The 26,461-nt window shown below is 40.1% G+C and overlaps 2 protein-coding genes across 2 annotated transcripts; both read right to left on the bottom strand.

Annotated features, from left to right (window-relative positions):
* Positions 1–13,032: 13,032 nt before the first annotated feature.
* Positions 13,033–16,338, bottom strand: LOC104923460 (uncharacterized). The gene is made up of 5 exons (XM_019263325.2): positions 16,148–16,338; positions 14,830–14,948; positions 14,582–14,694; positions 14,221–14,435; positions 13,033–13,681 (listed from the first exon to the last, which is right to left on the bottom strand). The coding sequence occupies exons 1-4, from the start codon at positions 16,321–16,323 to the stop codon at positions 14,223–14,225; spliced, it is 621 nt and encodes a 206-aa protein (XP_019118870.1). The 5' UTR covers positions 16,324–16,338; the 3' UTR covers positions 13,033–13,681; positions 14,221–14,222.
* Positions 16,339–19,329: 2,991 nt separating this feature from the next.
* On the bottom strand, positions 19,330–25,627 carry ckap2l (cytoskeleton associated protein 2-like). Its single transcript, XM_010736550.3, has 9 exons — positions 25,450–25,627; positions 23,936–24,002; positions 23,793–23,847; positions 22,472–23,670; positions 21,843–22,038; positions 21,428–21,586; positions 20,718–20,778; positions 20,291–20,444; positions 19,330–19,903 (listed from the first exon to the last, which is right to left on the bottom strand). The coding sequence occupies exons 1-9, from the start codon at positions 25,487–25,489 to the stop codon at positions 19,591–19,593; spliced, it is 2,244 nt and encodes a 747-aa protein (XP_010734852.2). The 5' UTR covers positions 25,490–25,627; the 3' UTR covers positions 19,330–19,590.
* Between the last annotated feature and the right edge of the window lie 834 nt (positions 25,628–26,461).

Genomic DNA, 26,461 nt, shown 5'->3' with positions numbered 1-26,461 from the left:
GAGGTTTGAGGTTAACAAGGAGATTGCATGCAACAAATCTGGACCAGAATGGTTGGGGATCCCACACCTGCCGATTAAATATGCTATAGCTGTGAATGAAGGGCTTCTGAGCTATTTTTAACTTGTGTTGCCATGTATGAGGAATGTTCTCTGCTGTGCACTCAGGCAAACTACATTTCTGAAATGAGGAAAATTGGTTTAATTTAATAGCACACACTTTACCTTTAGTAACTATAATCATCTTTAGATTTGACATTTTGAATGATATCCCTCCAATGGTGTATATTTGTGAACAGGTAATATTTCATCCTCCATATGTCAGCAGATACAAAATAAAAATTTTAAAGTGCAGGACCTCCGCCAAATAAAAACACCTGCCTCAAAGAAAATATTATAAAATAATACTGTTTTAAGGAGAAATAAGTGAAATGCAAAAGAATAAAAAAAAAAGGCAGAGAGCCATAGCTGTCTCACAGCTTTGAGGAACAAAGCCTACAGACATTTAGCCAACAATGCCACAAAGTTCCTGAAAAGTCCAGCAATACTCATATCCTTCCTCTGCAAAATTCTCTTTAAAGAAAAGGATACTAGCATCTACAAAAAAGAGAGAGAGAGAGAGAACATGCAAGTGTGAATGTGCCTCTCAGTCATGTCAGCCTCCTGCAGCCCTGATAAGGATAAGCGGTCACAGAAAACGGAAAAGCAAAGTTGGCACAGTCTGTGAGAACATGGAGAGAATTTGAAGCAATTTGTCAGTATGATGTGTATATCCTGATAAGGATAAGTGGTTACAGAGAATTGGTTGATGGTTATTAATGCTAGTTTTCCTGCTGCCTTAACTCACTTGTAAAACCCCAACAGTTAGATACCAAACAAACACCAATACCACATCAATGCCACACATTAGCAGCAGAAATCAAGTGATTGCAGCTCCAAACGGCAGTTTGCAACCAACGGTTTGTTCACCTCACCTGCAGTGAGGGAAAGCCACTGAGGGTTAGGTTCAGAGAAATACACAAGATGCACCACTGTTTATGCTTTCTACAGAACTGCTTTTGAGGAAAATCTCTGTACCATACTACATGCTGAGGAAGTCTCAGATATCATAAAAAATTCTCTTTAGAAAAGGAAAAATTATGCTAGCATGTACAAACAAAAAGAAAATCCACAGAGCTAAAAAGAAAAAAAGTTGTAATACTAACTTCAACAGCTGAACTTACATTTTGTTTCTACCAGTATCTCAGTTTGTAGGGATTCTGCTTGGGAACCAGAGGGTGAACAGTTCAAGTCCAGCATGGACCAAAAGTATGGAGGGTGGACTGGTAGCTGTAGAAGTGCCAGTTCACCTTCTGGGCACTGCTGAAACCCCCCAGTAGGCAACCTCCTTTTTTTCTGCACCCCATGACATTAACACCAGGGTTACTGTCACCAATCAGGAAGATCCAAACGCAGTACAATCTTACTGTGATTAAGTGTTCTTTATTATACTTCTCGCAACAGATGACTGCACTATGCAGGAACATAGTCTCTTTAAAAGTCCGAAGGTGGCCGATGAGTAATCTTCCATAGAGAAGCCGGACCGGCAAGATGCCAAACAGGTGCGGACAAAATAACTGCAGGAAACTCACAGGCTGGGGTCGGAGCCAACAAGCATGGTTGGAACCCTGAAATCAAGCTGAAGAAGAGTGCTGGGAAGTTCTGCATAGTACAAAGAGAGTGAAAAATTACTGGCAGAGCAGCAAAAGGAATGGATTGTGACAGGTTTTCAGGCTGCATTAATTCCCATGTGATACCCCAACGGCTGTATACCCAACAAACATTAGCGGCTAATGTTTGTTGGGTATACAGCCGGCATTGCTACTCTGGCTAATGATTAGCCAGAGTAGCAATGCCACATCAATGCCACATGTTAGCAGTAGAGATCAAGTGACTGCAGTTGTTCATTTCACCTGCAGTGAGGAAAGTCACTTATGGTTAGCATTCTTAGAGCAATTCAATTGATAAAATCTAGTTTTCAGCAACAGAGATGGCACAAAAGGTGCTTAACCATTTATCCTGCTTAGAAAGCAAAAGAGCTTCCCTTCTTCAGAACTGAAGGAAAACCGATGATTTATGTCAATGTCACATGTTAATGCTCTCAAAATATATTTTACAGTTTTGGTTGTTACGGGATACACAAGACCTATTATCTGCTTAGAAGGCAAAAGAGCTTCCCTTCTTTAGAACTGTTTTTAATGGGAAAAACCCCTCCCAAAAAAAATCCTTTCTTAAGTAATGCTTTTTAATTTTAAGAATTATGCTGCATTCTTAGAAATGCCTCTTCCTCTTCTTCACTACTCTTCACATTATCTACCTCTACATACATGCCATGCCCACAAACTCCTCGTTCACATACACCAATAATTCCCACATACAGTCTATACAAAAATTCTTAGAGGTAGAAAATAACAGTAGGATGTCCTACATGATGTGTGATGATAACAACAGTGAGCTTAAACTGAGCCAGAACGGCTTCTAAGAACCATCATTAACCCTTAACCCTTCCCACCCACTGACGAGAAAAAAGTTAAATAATTACGTAATTAAACCATTACATACATACGCCAGAGAGAATCTGACCTTCTCAAGTTTGATATGGGTGAGGACCTCCCTAAGCCAGCTATTGTGTGAAGGTGAAATAACTTGTATCCATTTAAACAAAATGAGGCGTCTGGCCAATAGAGTAGTAAAGGCCAGTACCCGGTGTTTCGATGCAAAGTGTTATAAGTGGAGGTGAGCCAAACAGGGCCATGTAAGGCTCAGGGTTAAGATCCACTTCAAGCACTGTTGCAAGTCTATCAAAAATTTGGCGCCAAAAGCTAGTGAGGTTCAAACAGGACCAAAACATATGTGTAATAGGCAGGTGACTGCTTACATCTATTACAACTGTCACTGGTGCATGGGTAAATCTTCGTCGATCGGACATTTGTGTAGTGCACTCTGAAAAGAACTTTACATCGTAATAAGCTGTGCCTGGCACATATAAAGGACGTGTGAACTAGCTTAAGGATTTGGTCCCATTGATCGTCTGAAACTGGAACTCCTATCTCCTGCTCCCAGGTCTGCTTCAGACGAATTGTTTGGTCAGGGTTGAGGGAGTCAATGGAATTGTAAATCACAGCGATGGAGCGCTTTTGAGCAGGATTAAGGGTGAGCAAAGAGTCAATCAGAGACCCGGGCGGGTGGTTGGGGAAGTGTGGGTAAGCAGTTTGGACAAAGTGCCTGACTTGAAGGAAATGAAAAAAGTGAGAGTGAGATAATTCAAACCTGGCTGCGAGCTCTGTAAAATCAGTAAATGTGTTTTCTTTGTAAAGGTCTTTGACATATAATAAACCTTTGTTTCGCCAGATAGTAAAGGTAGGGTCAGATGAGGAGGTTGGGAATAGATGGTTTTTGTCCACAAACTCCTGAATTTCAGGTCCACCTTCTCAACGACTGTGTGTACTTACTCTTTTCTAGAATACTGTCAGGAAGACAGAAAGGAGTTTTTAACTGAAAAAGATATAATGTAGCTGTAGAACGAGAGCAACTTGACTTATGACCACGTATTCAGTAATGGATTGTTATTCAATAACAATTAGTTTGATTAAAAGTCCTCATGAGAAGTCACTAAAGATAAAGTCGGCAAGTTGGTAAAACTGGAGACACTGGGGAGGGGAGCTGGCCATCATATATGTTATCTGCCTCCAGATAAGCTAATAGCGAAATAAAATTTCAATAGCCTGGTTTCAACCAGTAGAGGCAGGTCACTATGCATATTTATAGCACATTATATAGAATTAAAATACTTGATACCACAATATCAAGATTTAAACGTGAAGTGATCAACAAGCTTACCAAATACCCAAATAGATTGGTTCATTGATTCATTTTCATTATGCTTATTTATTCATTGTACATTTAATGTTACTGAAGATTTTGCTTTCAGTAACTTTCCACTCTTTATGCCTGACCAGTTCCAATAGCATTGTGCACACTCACACACCTTACAACAGAGAGATGTTAACATGTGTAAGTATCAAATAAGGACACAGGCAGGAAAGTTGATGTGAACCAGATGTATAAAATGGACACCATATAAGGCATCTATGTGCAGACACCTCACCATCTAGGTACTGAACGTACCTTGGATTTGGTACGGACCAGGTTTTTCTGGCCAAAGATGGCAGCTGATGTTGAAAGAAAAAAAGACCTGTGAACGGTGCATCCGCAGAAAGGCACAACCAGAAAAAGCAGCACCACTGGTGAACATAACATCCACCAGACCTTTAGAGCTTCTCTGTATGGATTTCTTGTCCGTTGAGCCCGACAGAAGCAATACGAAGGATATCCTGGTGATAATGGATCACTTTACGAGGTATGCCATCGCCATACCAACGTCAAATCAGGAAGCTCAGACCGTCGCCAGGCGCCTTTGGGACAACTTCATGGTCTATTATGGAATTCCGGAACGGTTGCGTAGCGACCAAGGACCTGACTTCGAGTCACGGACGATAAAAGAGCTCTGCAAGATTGCTGGAATCCGTAAAATCCGTACGACGCCCTATCACCCCAGAGGGAACCCAGTCAAACGTTTCAATAGAACGTTGCTGAGTATGTTAGGGACACTTGAAAACAAAGACAAATCACAGTGGCGGAACTTCGTGAAACCTCTTGTACACGCATACAACTGTACGAAGAATGATGTAACAGGGTTCAGTCCTTATGAGCTCATGTTCGGTCGTCAACCGAGGCTACCTGTTGATCTGGCCTTCGGATTACCTCTGAGCAGGGCCGGTCCTAGCTATGGGCAATGTGGGCGGCCGCCCAGGGCGCATTCTCCGTGGGGGGCGCACGAACGCCCGAAAAAGCAAAAAACCGCGGTCATTTTTCGATACCGCTCATTAAGTTAGCGGAGCGGGCGCCCCGGGAGCGGGGGGTTGACAAGGCAGAGGGGGGCGTCGGACAGACCGATGGGGGCGCACGCATCCAGGGGCGCACGGCGCATCCAGGGGCGCACTGGCGGCCGTGAGGGCGCACGGGAAAATGTTCGCCTCGGGGGGGGGGGGTTCGCCCAGGGCGCAAATGTGGCCAGGACCGGCGCTGCCTCTGAGAGATGGTGAGTACAAGTCTTACTCACAGTACGTTCAAAGACTCAAGTCCCATCTGGAAGAGAGTTACAAGATAGCCAGGATGAATTTTTAAGAAAATATGAGATTCACAACTGTCTGTGAAGTTCCCAGACAAAACATCCACTGTGAGATCCCTTCCCCAAAGGACAAAAGGAGGAAACTGTCCAAACAACACCTACAGTCCACGTTCTCTGTTTCAACGGCTGAACACAGCTCTTACTGAAGTGCTATTGAAAGCTGAACAGACCAACCCAACTTTTTCCCTCAACTTGTTACCAGACAACAGTTCCCATGCACAGAGACGTGCATACATTCAAGAGGGGAGGGTGTAACCCAGATTAAAAAAAACATGTGCATTAAAAAGGTATATTACATTGTGTATTAGAAACACAGATAATTAAGTTAAAAAATGTGTTAATTTCAAATCTAAAAAAAGATAGAAGATGTGAGTTAAAAGACTGTCAAATTTATGAAGAAAAGACTATTTGTAGTTATTCATGTGGAACAACTAGGGGAACTTTAATTTGAAAGGGATGAGTTGTGGTCCCGGTCTGTCATCCAGTCGGAGGAGCAGACACAGTCTGTAATCCCACCTGACGCAGGTTCACTTTTCGCCGAAGCCTCTAGAAGGAGCAAGAGGAAACACGCTCTGGACACGGTCTTAATGTCAGACCGGAGAAAACAGAAAAGTGGATAAACTGAATAAAAAGTGATAAAAACTCAGACAAAACCAAAGGAGGAATCTCCCCGGACGACCACGACCTGCAGGAGTGCAGTTGGAGGATTCGCTCGGGTGAAGAATTGCAGCGTTTTTTGAGGAACCCTTGGATTTCGATAGAGCCTGTCTGGAGGACGGAGCCAGAGTGACACTGATGACTGATCTGTCACTAAGTGCAATGAATTTTTGCCTACTTCCATAACAACATTTCAAGAATTAGAACTAATATTAATCAAACAAGGTGTTTTAATGTTTTAGATTGTACTTAGCACTTTAATTATACCATGCACTTGTTTGCTCAGATTGATGCCAGTAAATAATCACTCATTATTTACTGGCACTTTCCCCGAGGTTTTAAAGAAGACAATAGTCAAACCACAACTTTAAAAAAATAACCTAGATTCCCAACTTTTCAGTTTGTTTTTAGAATGCACAGCATAGCACCATAGCACAGAAACTGCACTGGTCAAAGTACTGAATTATATTAGAATCAATAATGACTCAAACAAACTCTCTGTTTTGGTCCTACTTGATCTTAGTGCAGCTTTTGACACAGTTGACCATAATATTTTACTGAACAGACTTGAAAATTGGGTTGGCCTCTCCGGTGTGGCCTTGAATTGGTTCAGGTCATATCTGACTGGGCGGGACTTCACTGTGACACTGGGTAATTTCTCATCAGATGCAAATATTATTGCCTGTGGAGTCCCTCAAGGTTCTATCTTAGGGCCCCTTCTGTTTAACATCTACATGCTCCCACTCTACAAAATTATTAGAAGTCATAACATTGAATTCTTTAGCTACGCAGACGACAGACAACTGTACATCGCAGTATCCCCATACGACCTCACCCCAATCAACAACTTAGTACAATGCCTAGCTGAAATAAATGTCTGAATGGGGAATAACGTTCTACAACTTAATCAGGAAAAGACAGAAATAATAATATTCTAGCCCAAAGACTAGAGAGAACACCTCTCCCAGCATTTTCAATCCCTGGCCCTAAGGACAAAAGATCAGGTCAAAAACTTGGGAGTGACCCTTGATTCCGACCTCAATTTTTAGGCCCATATAAAAAACATAACCAAAACATAATTCTATCACCTTAGAAATATCACCAAAGTCAAATCATTCATCAACAAGGCAGACACAGAAAAACAAATTTACACTTTTATCACTTCAACACTCAATTACTGTAATGCCCTTCTGTCTGGTCTTCAAAAAAAAAAAAAACACTAGGCCACTGACAATTTTAAAAGCCCTGCGCTGGTTACCCGTTAGTTTTAGAATTGATTTTAAGATTCTCTTATTGGTTTTTAAATCACTGAATGGCCTGGCACTGACCTACCTTTGTGACATGCTACAGAAGCATGTACCAAGCAGGTCTCTCAGATCCTTGGCATCTGGACTCCTAGTTGTCCCCAGAACCTCCACAAAAATGTTTGGTGAGGCCGCTTTTAGCTACTGTGGCCCCCATCTCTGGAGCCTGCCTATGGATCTGAGGGACTGCACCTCTGTAGACATTTTTAAAAAACAACTTAAGACATACCTCTTTAGCCTGGCTTTTACCTAAGGTGCCATTCACTGCTGAGTTTTTATGTCCTGATCACTCCCTGTTACTTTTATCTCTGGTGCTTATTTACTGTACAGGTCTTATCTAGCTTTACTGCAACTGTTCTTAAATTATGCTTTTTACCCTATAGGTCTTAATTTTTCTTATTATGCCTTGAGAACTGTTTTTGTCTATTTCTTTTTTAAATCTGCTCTGTAAAGCACTTTGGGCTACAAATTATGTATGAAAGGTGCTATATAAATAAATAAAGCTGAAAGCTTCAAAAGAAGACGACAGTGTTACAATGTCTAATGCAACTATGTTTGTTATCACCAGGGTCAAGAGGCCTGGAACACTGTGGACAGGTCCCCAGTTCATCACAGGGCCAACACATTGAAACAAACATCCGGTTCATCACAGAGCCAACACATGGAGATAAACATCCAGTTCATCACAGGGCTGACACAATGAGACATCCAGTTCATCCAGTTCACTAAAACCATCTTCATTAGTCTCAGTCATCTTTGTTAATTAATTATTTTAAGCACATTTCTTTATTTTCACCTTCTCACACTCAGAATTGATTTTTTTTTATTGGACAGTGACAGGACTATAATTAGATTAGATTAGAAATACTTTTTAATCCCAAACTGGGAAATTGCATTACACCCATAGTTACAATATACACCACAAAGACCTAAAAATAAAATAGAAAAGAACAACCTAAGTAAATAAGAAAACAACCTAGGCATATTACGTAATATAAATATAAAATATAAGATGAGACATATTAAAATAAAAGTAGTAATACAAAATATAAAATTCAAGTATACAAATAAATAAAATATATAATAGTGTGCAGTATTTAAATGTAAAAATGGGCAGTATATTGTGCAATGGACAAAGTGTGTAAAATGCATGTGAAGACTGTAAATAATGACTAGTGATTTTAGCTTTTATTGTATAATGTGATGTGGCAGGAAAGATTTCCTGTATCTATGCCTTCGACAGCGGAGCTGGAACAGCCTGTGGGAGAAGGTGCTCCGCTGTCTGACCACTGTGTGATGGAGAGGGTACTGTTCATTGTCAATGATGGATAACAGTTTATTCAGCGTCCTCCTCGCCACCATGGTCTCAAACGACTTCAACCTGAGACCAAGTGCAGAGCCAGCCTTCGTGATGATTTTATCCAGTCTGTTAGTGTCACTGGCTCTGATGCTCCTGCCCTAACACACAGCAGCAAAGAAAGTGGCACCAGCAGCAACAAACGTCCTCACCTGTGGCCTTAGGTGGGCTAGGACCAGTCTCTCCAGGACCTTCATCACATGAGATGTGAGGGCGACTGGTCTCTAGTCTGCCGGGGCAGATGGCCTCAACTTCTTGGGAACTGGAACCATGCACGACATCTTCTACAGCAACGGGACTTTCTCCGGACTCAGACTCAGGTTGCACAGATGTCCCAGTACCAGAGACAGCTGACTGGTGCAGGTCTTTGGGATCCTGGGTGTGATGCCATCAGGGCCCGCAGCCTTGCGCTGATGTAGTCGTTCCAGCTGCCTCTTTACCTGGCCTGTAGTCACCGTTGGGCGGGGGTTGTTGCAGATATCATCTGTGGAGGAAAAAGATAAGAAGAGGGAGAGGGGACAGATGGAGAGGTGCTGTACAGGAGTATGCTGGGGGGTGGGTCATACCACTCAGAACAGTGAGGGTGTATGGGGGGCTAGAGGTGTCAGAGGGGTGGCAGGAGGTGAGCTAAACCTGTTGAAAAATTGGTTAAGCTGGTTTGATCTATCCAGGCTCCATGATGTCTGCCTGTCTTTCCCCTTCATCCCTGTGATGTGCTTAATCCCTGTCCACACATCCCTCATACTGTTCTGCTGGAGTTTGCCCTCCTGTAGTTGTCCTTGCATTTCCTCAGTGTCTCCCGGGGTTCATGCTTCACTCTCCGCTGCTCCTCTCTGTCTCCAGACCTGAAAGCCATCTTCTTCTTGTTCAGAAGTGCCTTCAGGTCACTGGTAATCCAGGGTTTATTGTTGGAGAAGCAGTGCACGGTCCGGGCTGGCATGATGGTGTCCTCACAGAATCTGATGCAGTCTGTGATGCAGTCAGTCATTTTATCAATATCCTCCCCATGTGGCTCACAGAGTGCATCCTAGTCAGTCGACTCAAAGCAGTTCTGCAGTGCCTCAGCGGCCCCCTGTGTCCACCTCCTCACCGTCCTGGCTGCCTTTTCACAAGAGGAACATACCTAGGAGTCATCATGACCAAGTTGTGGTCTGACTTGCCGAGAGGGAGAATGGCTGTAGCGTCATATGCATCTATGGCATTAACATAGAGGAGATCTAGCATTTTTATTGTCTCTGGGGGGTGGGTAAGTGCTGTAGTGGGCTGGAGTCAAACCAGAACCATGCACTCATTTATAAGTATGTTAATAACAATTTAAATTAAGCTTTTACATTTTTTTGTCCTGTTTGCTTTGTTACTATACTTTAAAATTAAAACTGAGACTTTGACAAGGGCCATTGTGATGGTTAGACATAGGGGTTAGAGCATCACCCAAAAACATTCAAGATTTCTACAACTCTAAAATGGAAAGGTAACTCTTCCAACTTCTCTTCCCTGTTAAGGCTACAGAGCATCCTAGCTACCACAGGAGTCCTGAGACTCCCGGAACTTGCAGGCTAGCTTTGTAAACTTTTACTTTAGATAAGTATTCAAATCACCCCCTTTTCTTTAAATTATTTAAATTATTTTGCAAGCAAAAATGAAGGCAAGATACTGTATGCTTCATACTTTTTGTAATGTACTGTGTGCAGTACAAGTATCTTTAATCTTTACAACTGTGTTGTGGGTGGAGGCTTCCTGCAGGAAATACTTCAACCTGTTCTAAGTGTTCTCCAAAAGACATGTGGCATACTATACCGGTAAAAGCAACTCTAGTCTGCTGGGGAATGCAGTCTGACTTGCATTCTTACTTCTTACATAACTTTTTAACAAGCAAACTTAATTCAAGAATATGCTGTGGGTTGAAATGAGTGACACCGACAGAAAAGGAGAAAGATGAACACAGAGTTATCATAGATGCAAACACGCCTTATGCCTGAGCAGACACTGTAAATGTATAGTCTCTGTACACTGCTGTTACCATTCATGTTTTTCTTGTTGCATCAGTAACTGATGTCCAATAAAGAGCTGTGTTGGCTGGTGAAACACTTCCATGAATCTTGCTCTCATGTATCCTTGCTCCTCACACCTCAGAGCCAAAATGAGCTTTGTGATGGCCAGCAAGATGGCAGACCAGAATGGCTTCGGGTTCAAGCTTGACTGAAATATCAAATAGAAGACTTGAAATGAGGAGATACAATGGCAGTGAGATATGACGAATGTCTAACTTGGAGCAAATTATCTTACTGTCTTTCCCAGGGACACTGGTGGAGCTGGGAATCAAAAAGGATAAACACCCTATATAAATAGTGTGGCATTTTTCCTGGTCCCAATGAACCTACCAGTGCATCCATCTCAGCAGAGACTCTCAGGGAACAGTAGTTCTCTGGCTCATGTCTCAGCCAAGTGTCTGACAGCTTGTTATTCTAATCTGTGACTGGTATGTGCCTGTTGGGTTATGTAACAGTGTGTAATGAAAAATATATATTACTTGATTGTGTGTTTTTTTATAGCCATTTTTGATCTCAGTAATATTCTAAGAGTTTTTATGTATAAAACAGTGTGCCTTATAGTCTTGTTTGGTTTTACTCAGTACCATTCACTTAAAAATATTTCTCTCACTTATGCAAGTTTAGTTGTTGGATGTATAAACTTGGCCTTGGTTCACATGGTCCAGCAGAGCTTGTTAGTGAGGTTTGATAAGTAAATCATACTAATGAGAAATACTCCTAGAAGTGTATAAGAAACAGCGCGGGACTGCCCCACCCTGAGCATTTTCTGCAGACTTTCTTGTGCAACTATTCCTCTTGCAAGATAAAAAGACAAAACCTTTCCTGTTGAATAGATGGTTTCATGCACGATCAGTGGACCAGAGAAGTGCTGCATAAATCCATTCAAGTCCATTTACCATGTAAAACCATTTGGAAGTGTGCTCCCCAGTAGAATATTTATTGCGATACTAGTGTATGTCGTTTTCCTAATAACCGCTTAGGTATAATTAAATGCAAGGACGCACATAACCAAAATGTTTTACCCAAAAAACACGAGGTAACACATAACAAAGGTGTGATTATTATTAGTATTATTGTCATAAATATTATGAGTGACCCCTGTTACGTTATGTGAGATACAGAACTGACAAGACGAAACAGGAAACATGCATAAGAGAGATAATCCTGCAACACCAACATTCACACAGTTAATGGCTGGCTCCCAACACTTATAAAACATCTTGTTTCCTGTATTTGTTCTAATTTGGCCCACGTGTTGGTGTGGAAACTCCTTTTAAGGAGATGTTACCTGTTATGAAGGTGAGGCAACAGGTGCAGCTGCAGATAAGCCCTGAGGTGTGGAGCGGCTGCCAGCTCATCTTTGCACCTGTTTAGAAAATTATTTGGCAATGATTTGTTTAACCATAAACAGGGAGAGGCCAAAGGCCTTTTTGCTCAACGTCAAATAGATTTATCTTTACCCTGGAATTTTTATTGTTCTTGCGGTTAAAGTGGGACACTAAAGCCTTTTGATAAAAATACAGCCTGTCTTTTAGTCTGATTCCAGTCAAATAAAGGCAAATGTCAAAACAAGGACTTTTTATGTAGCAGCACTTATTAGAGTTGGAAAACACTCCCATTTGATATCTAACAATGTACCATTTATTGAGGCAGACTCAGTAAAGCTAGAAAGAGAAAACATAATCCTTATCTGCATTAGTCTGTCCTCCCATGTTCATGAAAATTTCTAGTCCTCCCATGAGAGTTTTACAGGTTACCATACAAGACTGTAGCCATTAGAACAACAATTGTGGCTCAAATCTGTACACAGTTATGAAGGTAATAACAAAGTAAAATATTATATGATGTATTATATATTTAATGCAAGGTAGAACTGTATATGTACAAACCATATTTCTTAAAGTTGGGATGCTTTGTAAAATGTAAGCCCGGAGGACACTGTGTCAGCAGACTTTTCCACAATTGTCTTCACCCTTGCATTTCTAGATGTAGAGGCAAACTGTGTTAATCAACAACAATTTTCTGAAGGGTTCTAGAGCCGACATGTCAGTCATGTCATTTTGTGATCTAGTGCTGTTTGAGGGATCAAAGGTCATGCAAAGATTTCTTTGGGTTCTCTGGATTATTTAATGATATTTAGAAGGTGAATATAATGTATAATATAGTATCATTTTATTATAAAAACCATTGCAATGATGCCTCTTTCGTAGGCATGCTTGTAATGGCACATAAATAAGTGAGCTACTGATGAAATCTCAAGAAATATCAAGAAGAGTTTTAGCACTCACTCACAGATCACCTTACTTAGAGGACAGAAGCTCAGGTTTATATTACAAAGACAATCCGGTGAGGGAAAATTAAAGTGATAGATTTTGCAATTAACATTTATAGCAAAATTTTGTTTTTGATGTTGAAAAAATGTCACCACACATACAGTTCCTTGTAGTATATAAAATTTATTTACAAAATAAACATCCCTTAACATCCCTTTACAATAACTTCTCTGCCAAACCAGCAGAATACAATTCAGAATATCCAACTGTTAGAAAATGTGCTTATATTCACAGTTAATTAGTTAGTATGTTCATAATATATTAGTATATTTTATGTGATTATTATAATTTCTTCAAGCTGTGTTAGAATTACTGGCAGAGAGTCACTGTATTGGATTGTGAATATTGTTGTGGTAATAACCCCAAACTGCCTCAGGCTTGGTCTGGAGATCTAGTAAAGAGGTTAAGAAACTCTTTGTAAAAAAAACAACAAAAAACATTCCAATAAGCTTCACAGCATATGCACGTACATTAGTCATACAAATGTTTCACAAGGATTAGTCTTTCCAAATGTCGATACCAGTATATCGAAAGCATCTGCAGAAACACATTCACATTAAAAGGGAGGAAAGAGCTATAAACTTGATGTGCCCCCAACTAATTGCAAGCCATTGCATACCCATTTGTTTATAAAGAAGTTTAACAGGAAAACACTTATCCACCCAAGAAAGAGAATTGACCTAAATAACTTCGGTGACTGCTTGATCCAGAGGAGAAAAGGAAGGAGGGGATTTTTTCAGTTATGTAACCACCTGAGGAAAAAAAAACAAAAAAACCACACAGAAGCAGGGTTAGGGTTAGTTTCTGAAAAAATAGATTCATTATAGTGAACCACAAATTGAGATTAATAAGCAATGGTTCAGCATAATCTCTATCTTACTATTTGATGGACTGACATGACATTTTGTACAAATATCCATCACGCCCACGCGATGAATTCTACTGACTTTGGTGATCCCTTGACCCCTTTTCCAATACAATAAGTAGGTCAAAGTTTTCAGTTATCCAGTGTTCATTAAGTGTAATGTGTATTCATTAGTTGTCAGACAAGCCATGTATGGTGTCAGTTAAACAGTTTAGTTAAGCTAAATAATTTAGTATTGCTATGATCTACAGCCAGCAAAACAAAGCTCAACAGTGTGTTGGCAACCACAGGCATGTCAGCTGGGACCATCAAAATGTGCAGTCTAGAGTGTTTTTTTCTGTATCAAGTAACATAAAGTATAAAAAATAAAAATAAATAAATAAAAAAAGTATAATACGAAATAACTTTTGAAAAATTCAAACATACCTCTAGTACTTATTTTTATCGGTGATCAGAACACACTCCTGAGATTTGTCAGTGAGGATGAAACTCTTTCGCTTAGAACTTAGACGTCTGGAGAGGTATAATAAAGGTGCAGCCACAGACCGCAGGCTGTAATGTTCACCGTGTCCTTGGTTTACCTTTTGAAACCAAGCACTCTGACCACCTGAGGAGACGGTAGAACCAGCAGCCTTCTCCAGCTGTGAACACACAAAACACAATGCTTAGGCATGGCTTCCAATATATATATATATATATAAGATATATATATATATATATATATATATAAGATTATGCGTTATATATTATACTGTTATTTATATATACTGTAGATATTCACATTTACCTTCAGTTTTTTTCCATCCACCTTTGGGAAATAGTGTGTATCTTTATACTTGAATATGAAAGCAACTTCGTTCGTGTTGTTTCTTTCACGCCTCTTTATCTGCACACAGGGTGCTAAATATGGAAGCAAGACAACAACATATTTACTATGTACTATCAGTTTGTATTGTAATGCATAGACCAGTGGGACATCAAATTAGTCTGATCTTCACAAAAAGAAACATTTGATAGATAGAAAAACAGTCGTACCATTTTCTTCATTTTGTTGCTCAACAGCACACATCTTCAAGCCATCAGGAGTATCCTCAACAGTCAAAAATTTACCATCCTTATCTTTCACCACAGCCATGTTTTCTTCTTTAGGTGATCTGGAAATGAGAGGAAAAAACAACTTTTAAGAAGTCATCAAGTCGCAGTGTGCAGTGTAGGAGGAGCTTCATGAACTCCAGTTTTCCAAAAGAACATTGTGCATGCCTTGATTTCTTTCTTACGACGGAGTATCAGGGCCACATAAAAAAAAGGGAAAAAAAGAGATCGATTTTACGATGGATCGTAAGTTCTTCATGTGTTTTGCATGTGAAATCTTGAAGATGCCTATAGCTGTCGGGTAAAGGAGTGCACTAAATACAATATTCTAGTTCTAGTTGTGCGGAGCTATAAAACATCATGATTCCATTAGTGTATGAATGTGCGTGTGTGTGTGTGTGTGTGTGTGTGTGTGTGTGTGTGTGCGTGTGCAGCGCCGGTCCTGGCCACATTTGCGCCCTGGGCGACCCTGTGTGTGTGTGTGTGTGAATAAGCACTTTGAGTAGTCAGTGGACCAGAGAAGTGCTGCATAAATCAATTCAAGTCCATTTACCATGTAAAACCATTTGGTAGTGTGCTCCCCAGTAGAATATTTATTGCGATACTAGTGTATGTCGTTACTCGGGTATAATTAAATGCAAGGACGCACATGATTTCCATTGACCAAAATGTTTTACCACAAAAACAACGAACAAAGTTGTGGTTGTTATTAGTATTGTTATTAATATTACGAGAGACCCCTGTTATGTTATGTGAGATACAGAACTGACTAAATAAAACAGGAAACATGCATAAGAGAGATAATCCTGCAACACCAACATTCACACAGTTAAAACTTTGGCTGGCTCTTCAGTCCATGCACATATGATTTGTAGGATATTTAATATTTACTGAAGTAAAGGCTCAATTTCTTGCACAAACCAGTATAAATGTAACTTTACGCACCGTTTTGGCTCAGAAAAAGAGCGCACGGTGCGTAAACAACATTTTCATCAGGCGCTGGCTGATTTGTATTTGTATTATGAGAGGACAACCTTTCATTATCCGAACTTGTTGTTATAGCATAAAATGAGAAGTAGATTCCTCACTTCATGTACACTGAAGTTATTACAAACCTTTAGTTATGCAGCAAAATGAGTGTGCATGCATGTTGGCAAAGTTATTAAAATGACAAATAGGTGGAAGCAATGGAAAGGAAGGGTTAAAGTCTGGTTAAAGTCCACAGGGAAGATGAATACTGTCCATATGCATCTTTACTTACGAGTAAGTGATGAAGCGTCGTGAAGCTGTAAGGTCGAGCCTGTGATAGTTCGGGACAGAGACGCGTTTTGCTCTGCGCGCTGCAGAGACTGGAGACCCCTTAAAGTATCTGAGCTGACGTAGGCACAGGACTGTGCCAGCGGTTCCGGAAGGAACAGTAAAACCCTTTTCAAACATACGTATCTTTATATAAATCTGAAAGCCTTCCTGTCATTGGGGCAGTCGCTTTGAATGCATAATTAGTCAACGTTGACGAGTGACTGATATCGTCGCACCCTTTGGCACAACTTGCCGAAGGGGATAAGGCTTGCTCAATCAGTGCACTCAATCTTCAAACACATGTTTACAGCTCCAGCTTTAAGAAATCAAACAATAACCAGCTATTCATTCTTTCTTTCTTTTCATTCCCCTGCCTGTTTTGTTTGTTTTGGCCTTCTGTCAGGTAGAGCATCTTGTAAACCCTGTTTATGAAGCTGCTATTAAAGTTACAGGAAGTTATTTGCCCTAATACCAGGTTATAATCTCTTCTTGTTGTCATTAAATCTTTATAGGCTCGTGTAATGATACCTGGAGGACTGGATCTATCTCTTATGTTCCCTTTTATAAACCAACCCATCCAACAAAGGATAAACACCCTGTGGAATAAACAGTGAAAGACTTACTCTTTCATATTTAGCTCACCCAAAAATATGCCAGCAGCACATGCACTTGTTTTGACCATGCTGCTTGACTTCAGTGAGTAAACATTATACAAATAACATTAGTTAGAGAAGTAGATGGGTGAGACAGCTACATATTTATGTATTTTGAGTAAAGTATTCCTCATTCCTCATACAAACTATAGTATGTCATGTCTTTTCCACCCTATAAAAATTACTATTGAATCTTGATTTAAGGCAAAAAAGAAATGCTGGAGCTGCCAAATATTTGTCTGAGAGCTTTTCTATGGGTGGTTTTATTCCTAAATATTTGTCTGAGAGCTTTTCTATGGGTGGTTTTATTCCTGATTTCATTTGCTTGAAATGTGGACATTTCCGGCAGTACGTGGCATGTGGCACTATGTTAGGCACTAATAGGCAATAAAATGCCAGACGGTGCAAAAATTTCACTTTCACAATTTCACTCCTTACAGTGTCCATCTTAAGTTTTCATCTTTAATAGTTTTCATCTTCGGTAACATTTGGAAAATCTGAAGAGTTTGAAGTAGACACAGTTTAGAAAAAGACACCTCACCATGTCAAGGTATTTCCAGTTCCATAAAGAGGTATATGCATACAAAAACATACCATACCATAGTGTTTTTATTTATCATATTTAAACCTTTATTCTCATGCCAAGCTTTTGTTCAAGCATGTAGATATCACTAAACCCATCTGTCAGAGAACCAGAGAATCAGCCACAGTTATGGTATTGTCCTCTTGATTCTTCAAAAACCTCAAAGCCTGGCCACTAACATGTGGTGGCCAGACTCTAACCCATTTAACTCATCTTCAAAGAAACTGCAGTGTCATTGTTTGCAACAGAATGACTTCAACAACACTTTATTATGGGGAAGTCTACATTTTAACTTGTGTCTTAACACTAGGGTTACTTGTATGAGAAGCCTGTTTTCCCAGATAGTTTTTTCCATCATTATTTATCTAAACAGTCTACAAGTTTTACAAGAGACCTGTACACAGTAATTAAAACAATCAGAAATACAAGTATAATTTCGCAAGTCTCTAACTTCAAGCAGTTTTGCACTTTTCCAGGGCATAGTACCAAAAATGAGGTCAGAGGTCGTATGAGAAACTCTTCTGTTTCCTTGTGGTCTGGTGTCAAAGCTGATTACTCTGAACCCGGTCAGTATTTTAGTAACTGAATGGCCTGGTAATTTAAAATAAAGCTATGGGGATATCTGCAAGAATCTATTGGTTTGCAGGACAATTATTGTCATCTAACCAGATATGAAAGCATTCATACCTTCTATGATACTGTTGTGCCATCTGCATTATTATATGTAGTCATCTGCTGGGGAGGCGGAAGACCAGACAGGAAAAGACTCATCAACTGTCTGGACAAGAAGAGGTCAACAACTTTCACAACTCTCACCTCCTGCATGCCTTAAACAGCTCCTTAAGCAACTGAGTGTTCTCCCACCATGTGAAAAGGAGCTCCCCCCCCCCCCCCCCCCCCCCACGCTTTTCAGCTTGACTTTTTCTCTCTATATATTTCTTATTTATGAGGAATTTCTTTTCCACCTTCTCTATATGAGCTGCTATAACTAATAAATCAAAGTCTTATATTTCCAAAGAATATTGCAGTACAGCAAACACACTGTGGTCCTCAAATCCTTGAAAAGCTCAACTTTTCTTTCAACAATCTCCCTGATATTTGGAAGAAGTCATGGACAACTAAGCGTATTAAGTGTATTACTAAGTGTATTACTAAGTGTATTCTCAGAGAAATACAGCAAACTGTGAGGGAGAGATAAAGGTACGAGTAAGGGTGAGTAGGTGCTTAGTGAATTAAGATTTAATAAATTCCCATTTTCCGAGAATGAAGTTGCATAATTTACAAAAGTAATGAAGTCAAATTTTTAAACAAAACCTTGCAGCTAAAATCTGATGTAAGAAACACTAGTCATGGACTGTGTCATCTAATTGGTCTGGTAATCAGCACTTTTTGTTTGTGAAAGTTCTCAAACAAAGCAGGGAGGCTTTCCAGTATGACGAAATTATGGTGTCACATACTCAGATGAGTTAGATTCATAAGAAATAAGCTTTAAATACTGTATGTCGTGAGACTTCTTGTCTTCTTAACGGTCCTTGAAACTGAAACTGAACTTGGTAATAAACAGTCTTTTAATAAATGTGTTCTTAGCAAAGAGGGTCACAGTGCATGGCGGCCTGCCTGAGTTACATAGACACAGTAAACAGTATTTATTTAATGAAGCTAGACTTCTTCCCAGTTTAGACTTCGTGTGCCAGATATAAAGTGGAAGGGCACAAACAGTTTTCTGTGCGTTAACTCAAAATAAACTTCCAAAATTTTGGATGCGTGCTAAAAGAAAAGCGGCCTATTCCAACTGAGATTGGGCGAGAAGCCCCAATCAGGATTCAAACTAGTGAAACTGTCTCGCTGTGATATGACAGCTTACAGAAATGAAAAGTCAGCCAAATGAAAAAAGTGCAGAGTACAGTATAGGTTAAAAAAACCCCAAAACATTTATTTTACATTACTATGTACACAGCATCAAAGGGTTAAAATTATACAAGGACCAAAGAGATAAATCCAACAAGTTCTCCAAAAGCAATACCTTACAACAGAAAACAGCTTATTACCTCAAATGAATCTTTACAAGCATAAAACTGATCACCTTCTTCTCTGGAAAATGTTGATCTGACAACACCAAAGTATGTACATTTTACTTTTTCTTTTAACTGGTGGAGATGAAGTAATTGCCTAAGGCGAAACATTGTCATTGCAGACTAGCTGGACGAATACCTTGTCTTTAAGTGCTTCGTTCTGTCTGTAGACATACATCGGCGTGTTGTCAGCAGACGGGCTGGTTTCCCCATCCTTCTCTTCACTTCTCTCTTTGTCCTCCTCGGAGATCAGGTCATTATAGGAGGCTACACAGAGATCATGGTCCTGGAGGGACGCAGGGTATCGGAGAGAGGCTCTCTCGATTCGCACCGAGCGTCTAACCGGGGTGAAGAAACGAATCTCCTGGCCGTTGATCCGTGTCGGTTGCTTTTGTTGACTTGGAGGGCCACTGGGGGGGAAATCAAGACCATCAACATCTTTTGTCCTACTCTGGTTGTTTTCTCTCAAGAATTTATCTAATGTGTGACACACCATAAACATACAGACTTGTTTTTGCTTGTGGTGGAAATACTGGAAATAATTCTGACTCACAACAAAAAACATTTGGCACAGACCTACTCTGGATACTCTTCAGGACTCTGCCTTTACCAAAGCAGAGAAAGGAAGGCTCTGAATCTGTTGTTATAATCCATGTCTAAATGTTATCTACCATCTGTAACCGATTACCCTTAGCAGGGTCACGGAAAACTATGCCAGCTGACTTTGGACGAGAGACGAGGTATCTAAATGCTAAAATCCAGTAAAATGAATGCAGACGACAATAACAAAAACATACCCAGGAGTAGCTGTGATCTTGTACTTTACTACAGATGTGTCTCCTTTCTCCCCACATATGAAGGCCCTGACAGGTTTAGGAGTCATCATTGGGCTGTTGATACTCCCAGGAGTACTTTTAGCTGTTTGAATCTGGTCCTCCTCTTTCTCATTTTCTTCAGAAAAATGAGAAAGAAAAACAGAGTTGAAGTCATTTAAAAGGAACTTTAGTGGAAGAAGCTGTAAACACAATATTCACAGAGCATCCATAATCTTCAGAGCAATAATAATAATACATTACAGTAATTGAAGGTTTGATTTGCCTCCTTCATTGTAGATGAATGCCTATATAACAGTATCCTGCTGCTCATTCACAGGGCAGATATGCTAAGCTGTAGCACTGCTATAAAAACCAACCAACAGGACGATGTAAGGTGTAAGCCGACTACCTTGGATCTCGTCCTTTTTCTTCAGAATCTCAAACACCACCGTGCGCAGCTCGTCTACTGGCTATAGAATGAAATAGAGGGACGGAGGGTTAACAGGACATCGCAACTTCATAATTGTCAAACAGTAAATCCGACTTTTGATCTGTGATCCATCAGTTCCTACTACTTACTGTTCTGCTTTTTCTGTTTTCTAGTTGCTGTAGTAATTGTTTTTATTTTGCTATTGTCAGCTGTTCCTTATTGCTATTATTGTTATTGCTATGGAAAATCCAAAATAAAAACTTTATCAAGTCATACACATGTGTCTATTTCTCTCACACTCTTTCCTCCTACTACCCTTTAAAGTCAGGCTTCTCTCTCCCTCCCTCCCTCCCAGTGATGTCATTGGGAGTCACCAAAAGTCACCAGATGGCGTTATCATATTGATCAAACCATGTGCATAAAGCGTTGTGCTTGTGTCGTTTGCAGTGAGGGAGATATCACTGGAAGCTAAAAGGCAGACAGAGAAATCTTTAGTCAAATAAAGACAAATGCACAAGGACATTGTATATTTAAGGTCAAAAATGGTTTTGTTTTTTTACATGCTATACCTAATCCAGAGATTCATAGAAAAAGTGGGAGAGAGAACCATCTCTGATTTAACCTGCTTCAAAACTGTAGAAACCTTTTTGTAAACACATTCTAAAGTTTAAATATTACTGATGTCAGACCTCCAACACAACACTGACGGCCTCTTCGAACATGGGCAGTACGTCCAGGTTGCCCTCTTGCTCTTTCAGTCGGGCCTGGCAGATCCAGTATTTGGCAAACTTCTGGGACACCGCTGGCAGCCGTGAGAGAACCTCCCTTACCTGGTCTGGAGGGCAACCCTGTCAGTGCAAGGCAGGCAAACACACCACACACAGATGGCATCAGAAGTGTTTATCAGGTGACTGAAACACATTTGAGACCTGCCATATCTATTTTTGTGCTATGAATGTTGGCCGGGAAAGACCTTGTAAATGGATAGTGTATATCAACAGATATATTTCCAGCACATAACTTCCAGTAAAGTGTAATATCCAGTGAAGGTGATCAGACCAAGAAAAGAACTAGATGAAAAAACAACTTCTCTTAATGACATACTTCTCCAAGCAATTTGATGCAGTCAGCCAGGGATCTGTCCACGGCACAAATGAGGGACTGGGCCTCGTCTTCCTCATTCATGGTGGCCCAAAAAGGTTGGGGCACAGCCACAGTGCGTCTGACTTGAGGTTTCACTGGCATTGGAGGACGCTTGTACGATATACCCTTGGCTTCACGCCATTCCTGTAGTTTCCTCCTTGAGATCAAATAATAGAGCAGATGGCACAATTATAAGTAATCATTTCTCTGTTTAACAGTAATCTATTATCTCTAATCGCATCTTCTCATCAAGGTCATGGGGCTATTGACTTGCAGTATGTTTGACAGTGACACCCTCTTATCTGTTAAGAAAACTTATACCTGAGTTTTGAGTCATTTTGATAAAATCACAGGAAGCCACCTATGAAAGTACACTTGTGTGTAAGATGTGGGTGAAACCAATCCGTGTCCACCCAGATTTAATCATTGCCAACAGCCAAATATTTCCCTGTTGTCACCCTTTGACCTAATTAAAACGTGGCATTTAAATGCATGTGTTCAACCACAGTGGAAGCTAAAGATGTGCTTATTCGGTGGTATCATGTCATAGCTCCATGCTATACATTTACATGTGGCTGTCGTCTACTTACATTCTTTCTTCCTGAACAGCTGTAGCTTTCTTTCCCTCGTTCCGAGAAATTATGCTGACTGGGACCCTTGGTGTCTTCATGTCTGTGGCGTGGCTTCTATGGCTGACGATCCTGGCATCCCGTGGCACTGTCTGTGACATCACTGTTCTTTTTATATCGGTTTGGGGTGGTGCAGCATTTGCTGAATTTATTACCTTCTTGCGGCCTGTCTCTTTACTTGACTTGATTTTCCCTCCCCCAGCCACAACATCAGCTTGTATAACCCCGCCGGCCATGCTGGAACTGCACCTGCTCGCTGGTGCCAAGGATGTTCTGGGGGCAACTTTGGAACGGCCATTTTTCTCTCTTTCACCCTGAGATCTTATCTTTGTAGTCCTGTCCATGGGCTGCCAAGCTGATCTAATGGTTTTTGACATCACTACTTTCCCCTCTGGCTTAATGGGTGCTGCTGTGCACCGGGAGGAGCTGGGAGTTGATTTCAAGCTGCTCAATCTATTTGATAGTTGACTCTTACAAGATGTCAGAGGGTGTTTAGCTGAAAGTGGTTTGGAGTCTTTAGTAACAACTTTTGCAGTCAGCAAAACAGTTGTTCTCTCTTTAACAGGGTTGTTTAGAGCAGTGGTAGGTAATGTTTTCCTCGGAGCCATAGCAGACCTCTTGGAAACAGAGACTGATGAAGTGTTGGATCGCATCTTGTTAGAAACAGAACTAGCGGTGGTAGCATCGGCAACGAGGGCAGAGGGTTGTGTTAACTTTTGACTCTGACTGTTCATTGGCTGGGTCACTGCAGGGACAAGTCCTGTTTTTGTTTTAACAATAGGGCCAAGACTCATCCTATAACTAACTGTCTGCGGATATGACAAGGCAGCATGAGATCTACTGCTGAATCTGGTGTCTGATTTTGTAGTTGAAGGTGCATGTGAAAAGCCTCTCTTTGTGTTTGGCTGTGTTTTCAGCTGGCTGGCTGCAGTCAGATTGGATTTGGAGGATGCGGCGGTGTACGTTTCCGTGGGAACAGGCTGTGTTGCACCATTTACTGCAGATGGACGATTGCCATTCTGCTTTCCGGTCAGGATTTTGTTGGTGGCAAACACTCTTCTGGTAAGGTGTATTGTGGATTGAGCAACCAGAGTGGGAACCTTTCTGTGGTCAGAGCTGATTCTATCAGCTGGCACCTTGTTTTCTTTTCCAGTAACAATCTATGAAAACAAAAACATTGTCACGTGTTACCTTTGTTCTGTATTGAATAGCAGCATTCAGTCTAATAATCAGGCCAACTCAGTATTGCACAAAGGTGCAAGTGTTTTTTCATTTCACCAACCTTTGGTGCAGATTTCACAGGATTTTTAACCTGACAGTCATCACGGAGGTATGGCCTGAGAAGAAATGTTTTGTTGCATTTACCTTAGATATTAATAAACAAAAACATTTAAAACACAGTTGCACATTGTTCATCATTTTTACCTTGAGTTTGGCTGTTTCATCTTTCCTTTGGCTGCCAGGTATTCCATCAGCTTCTGCTTGCGCAGTTCTGTGACAGGAAATGAAATTGAAATTCAGTAATAGTCCCGTGAATGATCCATTTATAGCAATATAGTAATGAACATAAATTCATCATTCAGTCAAACTTTTAGAGATTGCCTAAACTGAAATGATTTCTACTTTAAGGCATATTACCCAGCCAGACAGTGTAGCGCTTGACTAATGTGTCAGACTTACATTAAAAGATTTGGGGAAAAAAAAGCTTGACATCATTTACAACTACAGCTGCAAATATTAGCATTAATATAGTATTACTTAAACTATTTTGATAATCCATCATCATTATTAATAGTGTTCTTTGGAAACAAAAAACAAGACATTTGAGTGTGTCAGCTTGGGCTTAGTGAAACAGATGGAAATGTTCTGTTCTATGTTTATGATATTTTATAGCCTAAATAAAAGAAAACAGATTAAATCAGTAATAAAAATCATCATCAGTTTTTACTTTTTATTATTTATTTCCCTGGATGTTGTGTTTATACTGAGGAACAGAATAGAGAGGTGAATATTTTATGTTTCAACTTTCTGTTTACCACTGTGGCAGCAGCTGAGTCACCTTAAGCCTCAATGAGACCTCTTGTGGATGTAGCTGACTTCTCAAATGTCTTAACTGAGTAGACAGTCCCACAGAAACATACTGACATCTGGCTGTGGGTTGGTGAATAACTTACACTTTTTTTTTTTTAGAAATTCCAAATTTGTGAAAATGACTAGAAGTAACTTATTTGCAGTCCTATTTGAATGCTGCCAATTTAGCACTTACTTCCTCTGGTAACTGCACAGTGCTGTTGTTTATTTGTACAGAAAGACAACTCGCCTGTCTTTTATTGTGTCAAATTATGTTAAATATTCAGGCCTGACAGAGCAAGTTTTGAACATAGATGATGTGATGAAACTGGCTCTGCCCCATGAAAAAAGAACAAGAGTTCACTTATCTCATTTCATACAGAGCAGGTCTAGACCGTACTCTTTATAATATTATTCACAGAGACCCAAGAGTTACATCATCTAAACATGAACTGTTTGGAGGAGACTGGGTGAACCTTCATGGCCTGATTTGGTGCAAACCCACTCCTGAGAGCCAGCTTCATCATATCATTTCATGTTTTGTTGTGACTACACACGAGTGTGCAAATCTGTTATCAAAGCAACATGAGGCTACTTAAAATATTAATAATAATTTAGCTTTGTTTACACATAATGATTACCACATAACTCCATATGTTCTTTCAAAGATTGTGTGTATTCAGCATTAATCTATAATGTTTGTTTGGATGTTTGTTATTTATTATTTATTAAATTTATTTATCTGGACATGATTTCGTCTCCTCGCTGTTACACGTAGCTTTAAGGTTAGCCATTCACTACGGTTAGGCTAACAAACGGCAGCTAACGCTAATTAATTCAGCTAAGTACAATTTAGCAAGCTCGCTAACCTTTTCTGGAAAGTGTCGATACGGCTTCTCCTTCCTCCATCTCTATTAAAAGTCAGTTTGTTTTCTCGATTTTATCCAGATTAGCGATAAAAGCGTCTGGCTGGACTTCGTGTGGCGGTTAAGACGTTATTTTAATTTCTAAACGGAGCTGTTGTGTATCCGGTTTTGAAATTGCCTCGTCTTCTCTGATTGGTCGGTTTGAAATTTCGAAAAAAAAAAAAGAAGAAAAAATACGCATGCGCAGAAAAGGTCGCGATGATTGGGGCAGATTCCTGGTTGTGGGCGGGGCCTACATCAAAACATACTGACGTCAGTACTGTGTCAAAGCCTTGGATGAAAATAAGTAATTAAGTTTTTTGGAACAGATTTTAAGCAATCTTACACAGTGCTTGTTCAAGGTCTAAATTTAGCCTAGTCCAAAAGTGAATTAATCTAAAATGGCCATGTCAAGTAGTGAAAAAGACAAATTGATAGAAAATCTAGAGGCCCAGTTTAAGTTTTACAAGGAAAGATCTGAATCAGGCTTTGCACAGGCTATGGATGAGTATAGTTGTTTATTGGCAACAAACAAGGCTCTTAAGGAAGAGCTGCAAACTGTCCAACGGTATAAGTATAAACTACAAACACAGTTAACCGTAATTAAAACTGAACACCGAGTGAACATGCAACGACAGTTAGACATTCTAGAGTCGACCAGAAAGACGGTGAGGAAATTACAAAGTGAATGCCAATCTCTGGAAAACAGTCAAAGAAAAGGAGTACAATCTGTCCGACTCTCTCCACGCTGCCATGACGCAACAAAACAGCAGACAACCTAAACAATGATGAGTGCAGTTAACATCTGAGTGGCATTTTCCTGGGTTCAGCATAAAGAAAAAAATAAAATAAAAAACACAAGCATCAGAACATTATGGTTATGTCTCATCTCTCCATAGACAATGAAATCATTTATCTTCATGTCGTCTTTGTGGGTTTATTTCCACTTAATAAGGACATCATATTAGAAAACAAA

Source organism: Larimichthys crocea, chromosome III (genome assembly GCF_000972845.2).
Source record: "Larimichthys crocea isolate SSNF chromosome III, L_crocea_2.0, whole genome shotgun sequence".
In the NCBI taxonomy this organism is placed as follows: domain Eukaryota; kingdom Metazoa; phylum Chordata; class Actinopteri; family Sciaenidae; genus Larimichthys; species Larimichthys crocea.
This window is presented reverse-complemented; position numbering and strand designations above follow the sequence as displayed.